General features: G+C 45.2%; 2 protein-coding genes across 2 annotated transcripts; both read right to left on the bottom strand.

Annotated features, from left to right (window-relative positions):
* Positions 1–585: 585 nt before the first annotated feature.
* Positions 586–3,343, bottom strand: LOC119814561 (protocadherin beta-3-like). The gene has a single exon (XM_038330423.1). The coding sequence runs from the start codon at positions 3,325–3,327 to the stop codon at positions 934–936; it is 2,394 nt and encodes a 797-aa protein (XP_038186351.1). The 5' UTR covers positions 3,328–3,343; the 3' UTR covers positions 586–933.
* A 4,757-nt stretch (positions 3,344–8,100) lies between these two features.
* On the bottom strand, positions 8,101–10,500 carry LOC119814606 (protocadherin beta-2-like). The gene has a single exon (XM_038330492.1). It carries the CDS (start codon positions 10,498–10,500, stop codon positions 8,101–8,103), a length of 2,400 nt encoding a protein of 799 aa, XP_038186420.1.
* Positions 10,501–10,859: the final 359 nt, after the last annotated feature.

The following is a 10,859-nucleotide window of genomic DNA, read 5'->3' as shown; positions in this document are numbered from 1 at the left end:
TTAGGCAACAAAAGTAAAGTTAAACACAAAAAAATTTTTAAAACTTACCATTACTATCAAACATTATAAAATTAGATATCTGAGGTCAGGATTAAACTTGAGAGTCAAAATTCAGAGGAAATATCCTCTTTTTAATGATAGGGAAAACTAGAGACCCCAAGAAAATACAATCTGTTCGTTATACTGGGACTTCTATCTATGGTTGTTAAGGCCCTCAAGAGCCCTCAATTGCCTTAGAGGAGGTTGGGTCATAATTCAGATTCTGAGATTAAATTTTTAGGGGATTGCATCAAACCAGTGATTAGCAGATTGGTTTCATAAAGGAAGAGGAGCAAGCATATGATATTTTCTCCTTAATTTTTATTGTATAGTAATTATTTGAGAAGTTTAATTTTAGTGTTCATGGCATGCTTGTGAATAAGCACACATAACAATCTCTAGGATTCACGGTGCTCACAACAGGACACGGCACAACTTCCATGCACTGATGTTTTAATGAAATGCGTGTTTACATATTATTCAGGAGAAAGAGTTGTTCTATATTTTACAGCTATGCAGATTGTTTAACCCCCAAAGGCCAAGGACTCATAAAGAATTACAATGCAGCCTAAAAGAACATAAAGTTATATGGTAAAAATAGGTGCCACAAATACACACAACTTTAATTTTTCTTAAGTGAATCGAAAAGTTCCAGAATGTCATAAAGACATTAGTTTCATTAACTGTTATGACAATAAGCAACGAGATATTATGGAGAAAATGAATATAATAGACACGACTACAGAATCCTAAGTAAAACTAGTATTAATAAAAGAGTAACAAGTTTAGAGCTATTGGGGATACCATAGATTGAATTACTGGCTTAAGGCTACTGAATAATATAACTTCTTAAAAGAACAATTACAACGAGCTTAACGAAACTGAGCAGAACACTTAGCTGACTACAAAGCTACTCCTGCAGTGGGGATTTCCCTCAACTTCTCTCTCACAGTCTTCCATAAACAGGTTTGGTATCACCGGATTCAGGAATTTGAACTCACCAGTCCCAGAGTCTCCGGTCAGATGCACCTCATACTGGTAGCTCTGGGACAGGGTTCCCGTGCCGCTGACATCCACCAGGTGAGCAGGAAAGTGTCCTTCAGGCACAGAGCAGCCACGCAGAGAGGCTGCCCGGGCCCTCCTGCACAGCCTCACCCCCACAAACAGCAGCACAGACAAGAGGAAGAGCGAAGACACAGATGCCAAGGCAATGACCAAATAGAGTGTGAGCACGTCATCGTCGTTAGCAGGGCTGCTTGCCACCTCGGGCAGAGGCAGGTAGGGCTGAGAGAAGCCATCAACCACCAGCACATGAAGAGTAACACTGGCCGACTGCGGAGGATCGCCATTGTCCTTGACCAGCAGCAGCAGCCTGTGCTTGGGAGCATCGCGCTCACTCAGCAGCCTGGAGGTGCGCACCTCGCCATTGTGAGCCCACACGCTGAACAGCCCTGGTTCTGTAGCCTTCAGCAGCTGGAACGACAGCCAGGCATTCTGACCAGAGTCTCGGTCCACAGCCACCACCTTGGTGACCAGGTAGCCTGGCTCCGCCGCCCTGGGCAGCAGCTCTGTGAAGGGCGCAGAGGCGTTCTGCAGAGGGTAGAGCACGAAGGGCGCATTGTCGTTGGCGTCCAGCACCTGCACGCGCACCAGCGCCTGGCTACTGAGTGCGGGCGAGCCTTGGTCTGTGGCGCCCACGTGGAACTCAAAGCTCTGCAGGGCCTCGTAGTCCAGCGCCCTGAGCGCGAACAGCTGCCCGTTGTCGGCGTTGATGGAGATGAGCGAGGAGAGGGGCAGCTGTGGGTCGTGGGTGGGCAGCAGCGAGTAGGTGATGTGGGCATTGGAGCCTGAGTCTGAGTCTGTGGCGCTGATGGTGCCTATGTGCAGGGCGGGGCTGTTGTTCTCTTGGACAAACAGGGTGTAGGAGCTTTGTGTGAAGGCGGGGGCGTTGTCGTTGATGTCAGACACCTGCACTGTTATGGTGTGCTGGGTTGTGAGCCTGGGTGTGCCCAGGTCGGTGACTGTGATGGTGATGTTGTACCCGGCTCTGCTCTCTCTGTCCAGTGCTCCTTCAGACACTATAGTGTAGAAGTTCTCTACAGATGGTTTCAGGATGAAGGGGAGATCGTTCTGGATGGAACAGGTTACTTTTCCATTATCTCCTGAGTCTAAGTCAGCCACACTGAAAACAGCCACCACAGTCTCTGCCGAATTCTCAGGGATAGGACTGGTAACTGATGACAGAGTCAGTTCTGGTGGGTTATCGTTCACATCAACTACCTGCACTATGACTGTACACTTTCCCGAAAGGCCTCCACCATCCTTGGCTTCTATGTCAACTTCGTAAGTATTAATTGTTTCGTAATCCAAACCCTTAACTAGCTGTATATCACCAGTAACGGGATTTAGTTGAAAAGTTTTGAGAATTTCTTCAGAAGCATGGAAAAACACATACGATATTTCACCAAAATTCCCCGTATCTAAGTCAGAAGCTGAGACCGTGATAATGATGGAGCCAACAGGGCTATTCTCTAGAATTTGAACCTCATAGAGTGACTGTGTAAATTCTGGTGCGTTATCGTTTATGTCTAAGACCAGGATGTGAACCTGGGCAGTGCCAGACCGAGGTGGGGAGCCTCCATCCAGGGCTGTGAGAGTTAAACTGAGCTCTGCCTGCGCCTCCCGATCCAGAGCTCTGTCCAGCACTAGTTCTGGATACTTCCTTCCATCCCTACGACTGCGGGTGCGAACGTGGAAATGGGATTTGGGAGAGATCGTGTAGTTCTGGAGTCCGTTTCTTCCTACGTCCGGGTCCACAGCATTTCCCAAAGGTATTACTGTCCCGGGTGGGGAACTTTCCAGGACTTTGAGCTGCATTGCATTTTCAAAGAACTCCGGGGCGTTGTCATTTACATCTACGACCTCGAGTTCATTTGTAATAAACTGCAAAGGATTATGCAGCAATATCTGAAAGTGCAGCACACAAGGCTCTGCAGAACCGCACAGCTCCTCCCGGTCCAATTTCTCAACCAAGAGCAAATCTCCGGTCTGATGGTTGAGCTGAAAATATTGTACGTTCCCTTTGGAAACAGCCTGAGCTCTCCTTCCAGCCAATTCTTCTACCCTGAGTCCCAGATCCTTCGCTAAATTGGCTATTAAGAACCCTTTCTCTTTTTCCTCAGCCACAGAATAACGCCTAGACCCGGACCCAGCCAGAGACCCACCTAGAAAAACAAAGAGAAGCAAGACTTGCCTTTGTTTAAGAAAGCTCTCCTTCCAGGCCTCCATTGTATTTCTGCAGTGTTTTTCCAAGGGCTCGTCACCAAAAGGAGCTTCTCTGTGAAAAGCAAAGTCTTTTGGAGATAGCCTAACAATTAATGTTTTCCAGAGATTTAGATTTTACTGCTTAAAGATCTGTCCAGGTCCACAAGCCCTTGTTTTATCGCACCGGATCGCTCAGTTTGTCTGTGAGTAGGGAGTGTACAAGGTCTTAATTCTCTTTTTTAGTCAACAGCGCCACCATGCGTTCGTTTTCAGTTTTAAATTTTTAGAAAAGGTGCCGGTTTTGTTACTGGTTTATTTTAGATTTATCAACCCCTTATCAAAACCCCCTAATCAAACCTATTTGATCCTACCGAGGGAGTTTCTTGTGAAACACAAGTTAAACAAAAACCAGGCAAGTATAATACACTAACTGGAATTAGCTATCTCTAATAAGAGTCCTCATTTACATGATTTACAAGTGCGCACATGCTTGGGTACCTACCTACAAATTTAAAAAAAATTTGTTTTAAGTGATTAAAATGCTTATCTCTCCTTTCTGTGGTTTTCTTCATTTTCCAATTTTTGTGAAGTGTGTGAGTTGCATTAATGATAGGAGAAACACTATGAAAAGTCAAGGTGGTAAAATACAATAGCGTACATCAGATGGCTGAAAAATGCATAATTGCTTCCATATTTTCATGCTCCTGGAGTACTTTCCTCTTCTTTCACAGTAATTTAATAATTATTAGCTTAACATTTATTAACTTATTACCTTAGGTGATTATTTAATTTCTAGAAGCTATACATATGATGGTAGCAAGGTAAGATCTATGAATATTGTACAGTTTCACATCTAACAGAATGCACAGATCTTAAACATGTTCAAACAATGTGAAACATGTGATACAGGAAACATACTGACTGCACAGAACATGATGGGGAGTAGTTATGAAAATTATCCCCAAAGTCTTGGCATTTGATATGGATTATTAAGGGTGAGAAGTGTAACAGGTGAGGCAGAAGAGAACAGTCTCCAAGAGTAAAGTATTGATAATTCAGATTAAGGACAGTGTGCCAGAGCTTAGTGTCTCAAGAGCTACAGAGATGAGGGAAGTAAAATCCAGGAGAAATGTAAGTACTTGTATTTTATCTAAGAGCAAAGGAGGAGCTATTGTAAGGTTGTAGGCAGACAAAAATGAAGCAATGCAGATATAATGTGTTCAATCTGCTCTCTATTCAAGTATCATGAGTATTACACACTTGCTCAGTATTGAGTTTATTCCTAATATTAGTGGCACTGAAACTAATAGCAACTGTATTTCTATAATGTTATGTTATCGTACTTGATAATAACTGCAAGAGAGCAAGTTGACAATAACTGAGACAGTTGGGGCCACGGGAGGTCACTTAGCCAAGACCCCACATGTGATAAGGTCGCTAGCTAGAGCCTTTTGATACCAAGATCGCCCTGTCTGTCTCTGACAATCTCAAATGAAATATTAACATTCCACACACTTAATAGCATAACTAAAACACATAAACTCATGTAAAAATTAGTAGGAGGTTGAGAAACAATAAGAATTAAATACCGATAGCAGGTGTGTCACAAATTCAACTTCAAGAAGTGAGGAGAGTTGGGTGAGTGACTTGAGAAACAAAGAGGCATATTTAACTTACGAATGAAATGCCAGAAATTCTGTATTCATTAAGGCAGTGGGTAGGAGAGGAGACTTGAATTAAACATTGAAAGAAGGAGTGATAACTGCACAACACCCAAATGACGGCAGCAAAACCAGCTCATTATTTGTATGTCAGAGGATTTAGTTCCAGCAAAAGTTTTGTTCACTAGGTATCTTACCATATTTTTTAAATTATCAGTATGTCACAATTAAAACAGTTCTTTCAATCAATTAGTTAAAAATATTAAGAACCTAAAGCATCTTAGTGACTGTGCTAATCGTGAAATAGATGGAAGTTATCCATAAACATAACTCAAAAACTTAAATTTTTAAAAAATTACTTTTGTGTGTGTTTAAGTTAGAAGAGTTTGGTTTTCTACTTCCATCGTGTGAGTCAGGGAATAAACTTAGGTTGTCAGGTCTATTGGCCATTTCATTGGCCCATCACAAACTTTGTTTTTTTTTTTAAAAAAAAAAAAGCTTGAAAAGTCTATGGTACTAAAGAGAGGAAAATAGAACAAGTCCATCCAGAAAGTTAATAACAAATTATAGTAAATTCACATCACGTTTCAATGAGTTATGCTCAATTAAATATTTAATGCCCCAGAAATTTTTAAAAATGGAGTGTCAAGCTACATACACATTTTCTAAGTTGGTAAATGATGAAAGCATACTCTCTTGTATATAGTTCAATTATCATAGAGTCCTCAAGAGTTTAATTAACTAGGAATGTTAATGCAATGCCTGTTTTCCCAACACTCTGGATGTGGGAGGACCTGTCACAAGTTCAAGACCACAATGACATCTTGTCTCTAAAGAATCTTTAAAAAGTACTGAGTTCAGAATAATAATTTTGAAAGACTATTTGAAATAAAACATGAAAAAATATCACGCCCTTGAAAACTACTAGGCATGTATTCTGTAGCTATGCTTTAGAATCACATATGATTTTGGCTGAGTTTGTTTTGCGTTCGTAATCTGAACACTTTGTGAGACCCAACAATTAGGATTTCCACAGTCTTAAAGAATCATAAGTTTTCTATGCTGATACTTTCAAATATGTGCGCAGAGCAACATGGAAAGAGTGCTATGTGGCTCACACTCGTGGAAAGAGTTTAAAGTCACAACACAAGATAAAAGTTACATCGACAGGAGACTAAATGAACACAAATGATCTGAACTGCAAAATATTACAACTCGGGTGATGAGCGAAGATATTTTTAGACAGCACTTAAGAATAATTCAGAACTGGAGAAGACAAATTTGGGCAATGATGCTCTAACTCAAAATTTAAAGTTTTCTGCAGGGTTCAGGGCCATGTGCCTTTAGTCCATCACTCCAGAGGCTGAGGCAGGTGGATCTCTGTGAATTAGAGACCAGCCCGGTCTACATAGTGACCAGGACAGCCATAGCTACACAGTGAGGCCCTGTCTCAAAAAAAAAAAAATCCACAGTTTCTTCATCCATTCTTCCACTGAAGGGCATCTAGGCTGTCTCCAGGATCTGGCTATTACAAATAATGCTGCTATGAACATAGATGAGCATATGCTTTTGTTGTATGATTGGGCATCTCTTGGGTAGATTCCCAATAGTGGAATTGCTGGGTCCTGGACATGCTAGAATACTACTCAATGGTAAAAAACAATGACATCTTGAATTTTGCAGGCAAATGGATGGAAATAGAAAACACTATTCTGAGTGAGGTAACCCAGACCCATAAAGATGAACATGGGATGTACTCACTCATATTCGGTTTCTAGCCATGATTAAAGGACATCGAGCCTATAAGTTTGGGATCCTTGAGAAGATAATAAGAAGGTGAACTCCCAAAAAAGATATAGTAATCCTCCTGGATATTGGAAGTAGACACGATCGCCAGGCAAAATTGGGAACTTGAGGGTTGGGCAAGACTGGGCCAAGGGAAGATGGGGAGAGAAAAGTGTGAAGGGGAGAGCGGGGGGAGCTCGGAGGAATGGGGTGCTTGGGATATAGGAAGGGTGGATATGAGAGCAGGGAAGCATATATCTTAATTTAAGGAGCTACCTGAGGGTTGTCAAGAGACTTGACCCTAGAGGGGTTCCCAGGTTTCCAGGGAGACGCCCCCAGTTAGTTCCTTGGGCAGCTGAGGAGAGGGAGCCTGAAAAGGCCAGTTCCTATAGCCATACTGATGAATTTCTTGCATATCACCATAGAACCTCCACCTGACGATAGATGAAGAAAATGACAGAGCCCCACCTTGGAGCACCGGACTGAGCTCCCAAGGTCCTGATGAGGAGCAGGAGAGAGAACATGAGAAAGAAAGTCAGGACCGTGAGGGAACCTCCAGCTGGCGACAGATGGGGAAGGTGACTGAGCCCCACATTGGAGCACTGGACTGAGCTCCCAAGGTCCCGATGAGGAGCAGAAGGAGCGAGAACATGAGGGAGAAAGTCAGGAACGAGAGGGGTGCGTTCACTCATGGAGACGGTGGGACAGAACTAATGGGAGATCACCAACTCCAGTTGGAATGGGACTGATGGATCATGCGACCAAACCCGTCTCTCTGAGTGTGGCCAACAGCGGGGGCTGACTGAGAAGCAAAGGACAATGGCTCTGGGCTCTGATTGTTCTTCATGGACGGGCTCTGTGGGAGCCTTCTCAGCTTGGTCGATCACCTTCCTGGACCTGGGGGGAGTTGGGAGGACCTTGGTCTTAGCATAGAGTGGGAAACCCTGATGGCTTCTTGGCCTTGAGAGGGAGGGAGGGGAGGTATGGGTGGAGGAGAGGGGAGGGAAGGGGGAGAAGGAGGGGAGTGAATGGGGAGGAGGAGGGGAGGGAGGAGGGAGGAGGAGGGAAGGAGATGGAAATTTTTAAATATAAAAAAAATAAACCATGAGAAAAAAAAAATCTTTGAACACAAATTTTACTTGCACATTATAAGTCAAATAAAATTCCAAGACTAATCACAATTGAAATACAAGCAAAATTTAAATTTCTTATTCCACAAATCGTACGTATTTAGAAATAGCTGTAACATGCAAAGAATGGGGGGGGAGATACTTCTTCAATTGATAAAGCAGTAAGATCAGGCCTTTAACGTTTTAGCTAAGACTCGATTCTGTATTTTCCTCTTTAATATTTAGCTGATCTCAAAACTATTCCTGTAATTGGTGTTTGCGTCATTCTCTCTCTCTGAACTCTGAAGAAGAAAGTTGGGAAAAATAGGCTTCAGAAACTTGAAATCTGTGGTCCCAGAGTCCCCCGTCAAACACACCTCATACTGGTATCTCTGGGACAGGGTCCCTGTACCGCTGACATCCACCAGGTGAGCAGGAAAGTGTCCCTCAGGAACAGAGAAGCCACCCAGAGAGGTCGCCTTGGCCCTCTTGCACAGCCTCACCCCCACGAACAGAAGCACAGACAACAGGAAGAGCGAAGACACAGATGCCAAGGCGATGACCAGGTACAGCGTGAGTGCGTCCTCATCCTGCGCGGAGTCGCGCGCTACCTCAGGCAGAGGCAGGTAGGGCTGAGAAAAGCCATCCACCAGCAGCACATGAAGAGTGACACTGGCAGACCGCGGAGGATCGCCATTGTCCTTGACCAGCAGCATCAGCCTGTGCTTGGGAGCATCGCGCTCACTCAGCAGCCTGGAGGTGCGCACCTCGCCATTGTGAGCCCACACGCTGAACAGTCCTGGCTCCGTGGCCTTCAGCAGCTGGAATGACAGCCAGGCGTTCTGGCCAGAGTCGCGATCCACTGCCACCACCTTGGTGACCAGGTAACCGGGCTCTGCCGCCCTGGGCAGCAGCTCTGTGTAGGGCGCAGAGGCGTTCTGCAGCGGGTAGAGCACGAAGGGCGCATTGTCGTTGGCGTCCAGCACCAGCACGCGCACCAGCACCTGACTGCTGAGCGCGGGCAAGCCTTGGTCTGTGGCACCCACGAGGAACTCGAAGCTCTGCAAGGTCTCGTAGTCCAGCGCCCTGAGCGCGAACAGCTGCCCGTTGTCGGCGTTGATGGAGATGAGCGAGGAGAGAGCCAGGTTCGGGTCGTGGGTGGGCAGCAGCGAGTAGGTGATGTGGGCATTGGAGCCTGAGTCTGAGTCTGTGGCGCTGATGGTGCCTATGTGCAGGGCGGGGCTATTGTTCTCGTGGACAAACAGGGTGTAGGAGCTTTGTGTGAAGGCGGGGGCGTTGTCGTTGACATCAGAGACCTCCACTGTTATGGTGTGCTGGGTTGTGAGCCTGGGTGTGCCCAGATCAGTGATGGTGATGGTGATATTGTACTGTGATTTGGTCTCCCGGTCCAGGGCTGTATTTGTCATAAGAGTGTAAAAGTTCTCAACTGAGGGTTTTAGAATAAAAGGAAGATCCTCTGGGATGGAGCACACCATTTTTCCATTGTCTCCAGAGTCAGGATCTGCAACACTGAACACAGCAATTACGGTTTCCGGGGAGTTTTCTGGGATGTGATTGGTAACTGTGGACATAGTCAGTTCTGGTGGGTTGTCATTCAAATCCATCACTTGGACAATCACCACACTGCTTCCAGAAAGGCCCCCACCATCTGTAGCCTGAACATATACTGTATATGTCTGGATGGATTCGAAATCCAGTGTCTTTGCTAAAAGCATTTCTCCGGTTGTTGCATTCATACAAAATGTTTTCCGAACGTCTTCAGAAGCTTGGGAAAGAGCATAAGCTATTTGTCCATTGTCCCCAATGTCTAAATCCCTAGCAAAGACAGTAGCAACCTGGGATCCAACGGGACTGTTCTCTGGGACCTGAACCTCGTAGCGAAACTTTGAAAATGTGGGGGCGTTGTCATTGATGTCCAAGACTTCAACAAGGACCAGGGCAGTGCCAGACCTGGGTGGACTCCCACCATCTATCGCCGTGAGTATTAATCTAATTTCAGATTGTTCCTCCCGATCCAGCACTTTGTCCAGAACCAGCTGTGGCAATACCGTGCCATCAGGACTGTCTTGCAATTTAAGATGAAAATAGAAATTGGGGCTGATTGTGTAAGTTTGGAGACCGTTGCTTCCTACATCTAAGTCTTGAGCCCGTTCTATTAGGAAAGTGGTTCCAGAAGCAGTCATTTCTGAAATTTTCAGAATTATTTCTTTGTCCAAAAAAATCGGAGAGTGATCATTTATGTCCCTAACCTGTAGCTCAGCCTGAAAAATCTGCAAAGGATTTCCCAGTAACACCTGGAAAGGTACCACACAGGGTTCGGCGGGGCCGCACAGCTCCTCCCGGTCCAGTTTCTCCCGCAACAACAAATCCCCTGTCTGCCTATTGAACTCTAAGTTCAATTTTTTCCCTTTGGAAATGACTCGTGGTCCCCGCGCAGCCAGTTCCTCTACCTCTAGCCCCAGGTCCTTTAACAGATTGGCCACCAAAAAGCCATTCTCGGCTTCCTCCTCCACTGAGTAGCGCCTAAGGGTGGACCCAGCCTGAGCTATGCCCAGCAAAACAAAGAACAGCAGGACTTGCCTTTTTTTCAGGACTCGCTCCATTTCCTCTCCAGCCTCCATCTCCTTCTGCCTTCTCCAGCCTTCCAGCAAACTCGCTCCAGTCGTGGTTCACGTTATCACTGACTCCCTCTGCAAACAATGGGACAAGTCCACTATCCCTAGGCCTAAGACTTTCCGGAATCGCTGCCTAGAAGGCTTCCCCTCCCTCCTCCTCCCTTTAGCTCTGACTATAGAATGGTTGGCAGGACCGGATTCCTTCAACTTCTGATGCTGCAGCGCCACCCTGCGTTCGTTTCCAGCATTTATTTTCTCCAACGTATTAAGACAATTTCATGTTGATGGCTCTCTAAATAGCTTCTTTTCAATAAGTCCTACAATATACCAACATCTCTGTATTTCAAACACAGGCTTTCATTGCT

Source organism: Arvicola amphibius, chromosome 5, assembly GCF_903992535.2.
Source record: "Arvicola amphibius chromosome 5, mArvAmp1.2, whole genome shotgun sequence".
Taxonomy (NCBI): Eukaryota; Metazoa; Chordata; class Mammalia; order Rodentia; family Cricetidae; genus Arvicola; species Arvicola amphibius.
Note: the sequence above shows the minus strand (reverse complement) of the source record. Positions and strands in the feature narration are given on the sequence as shown.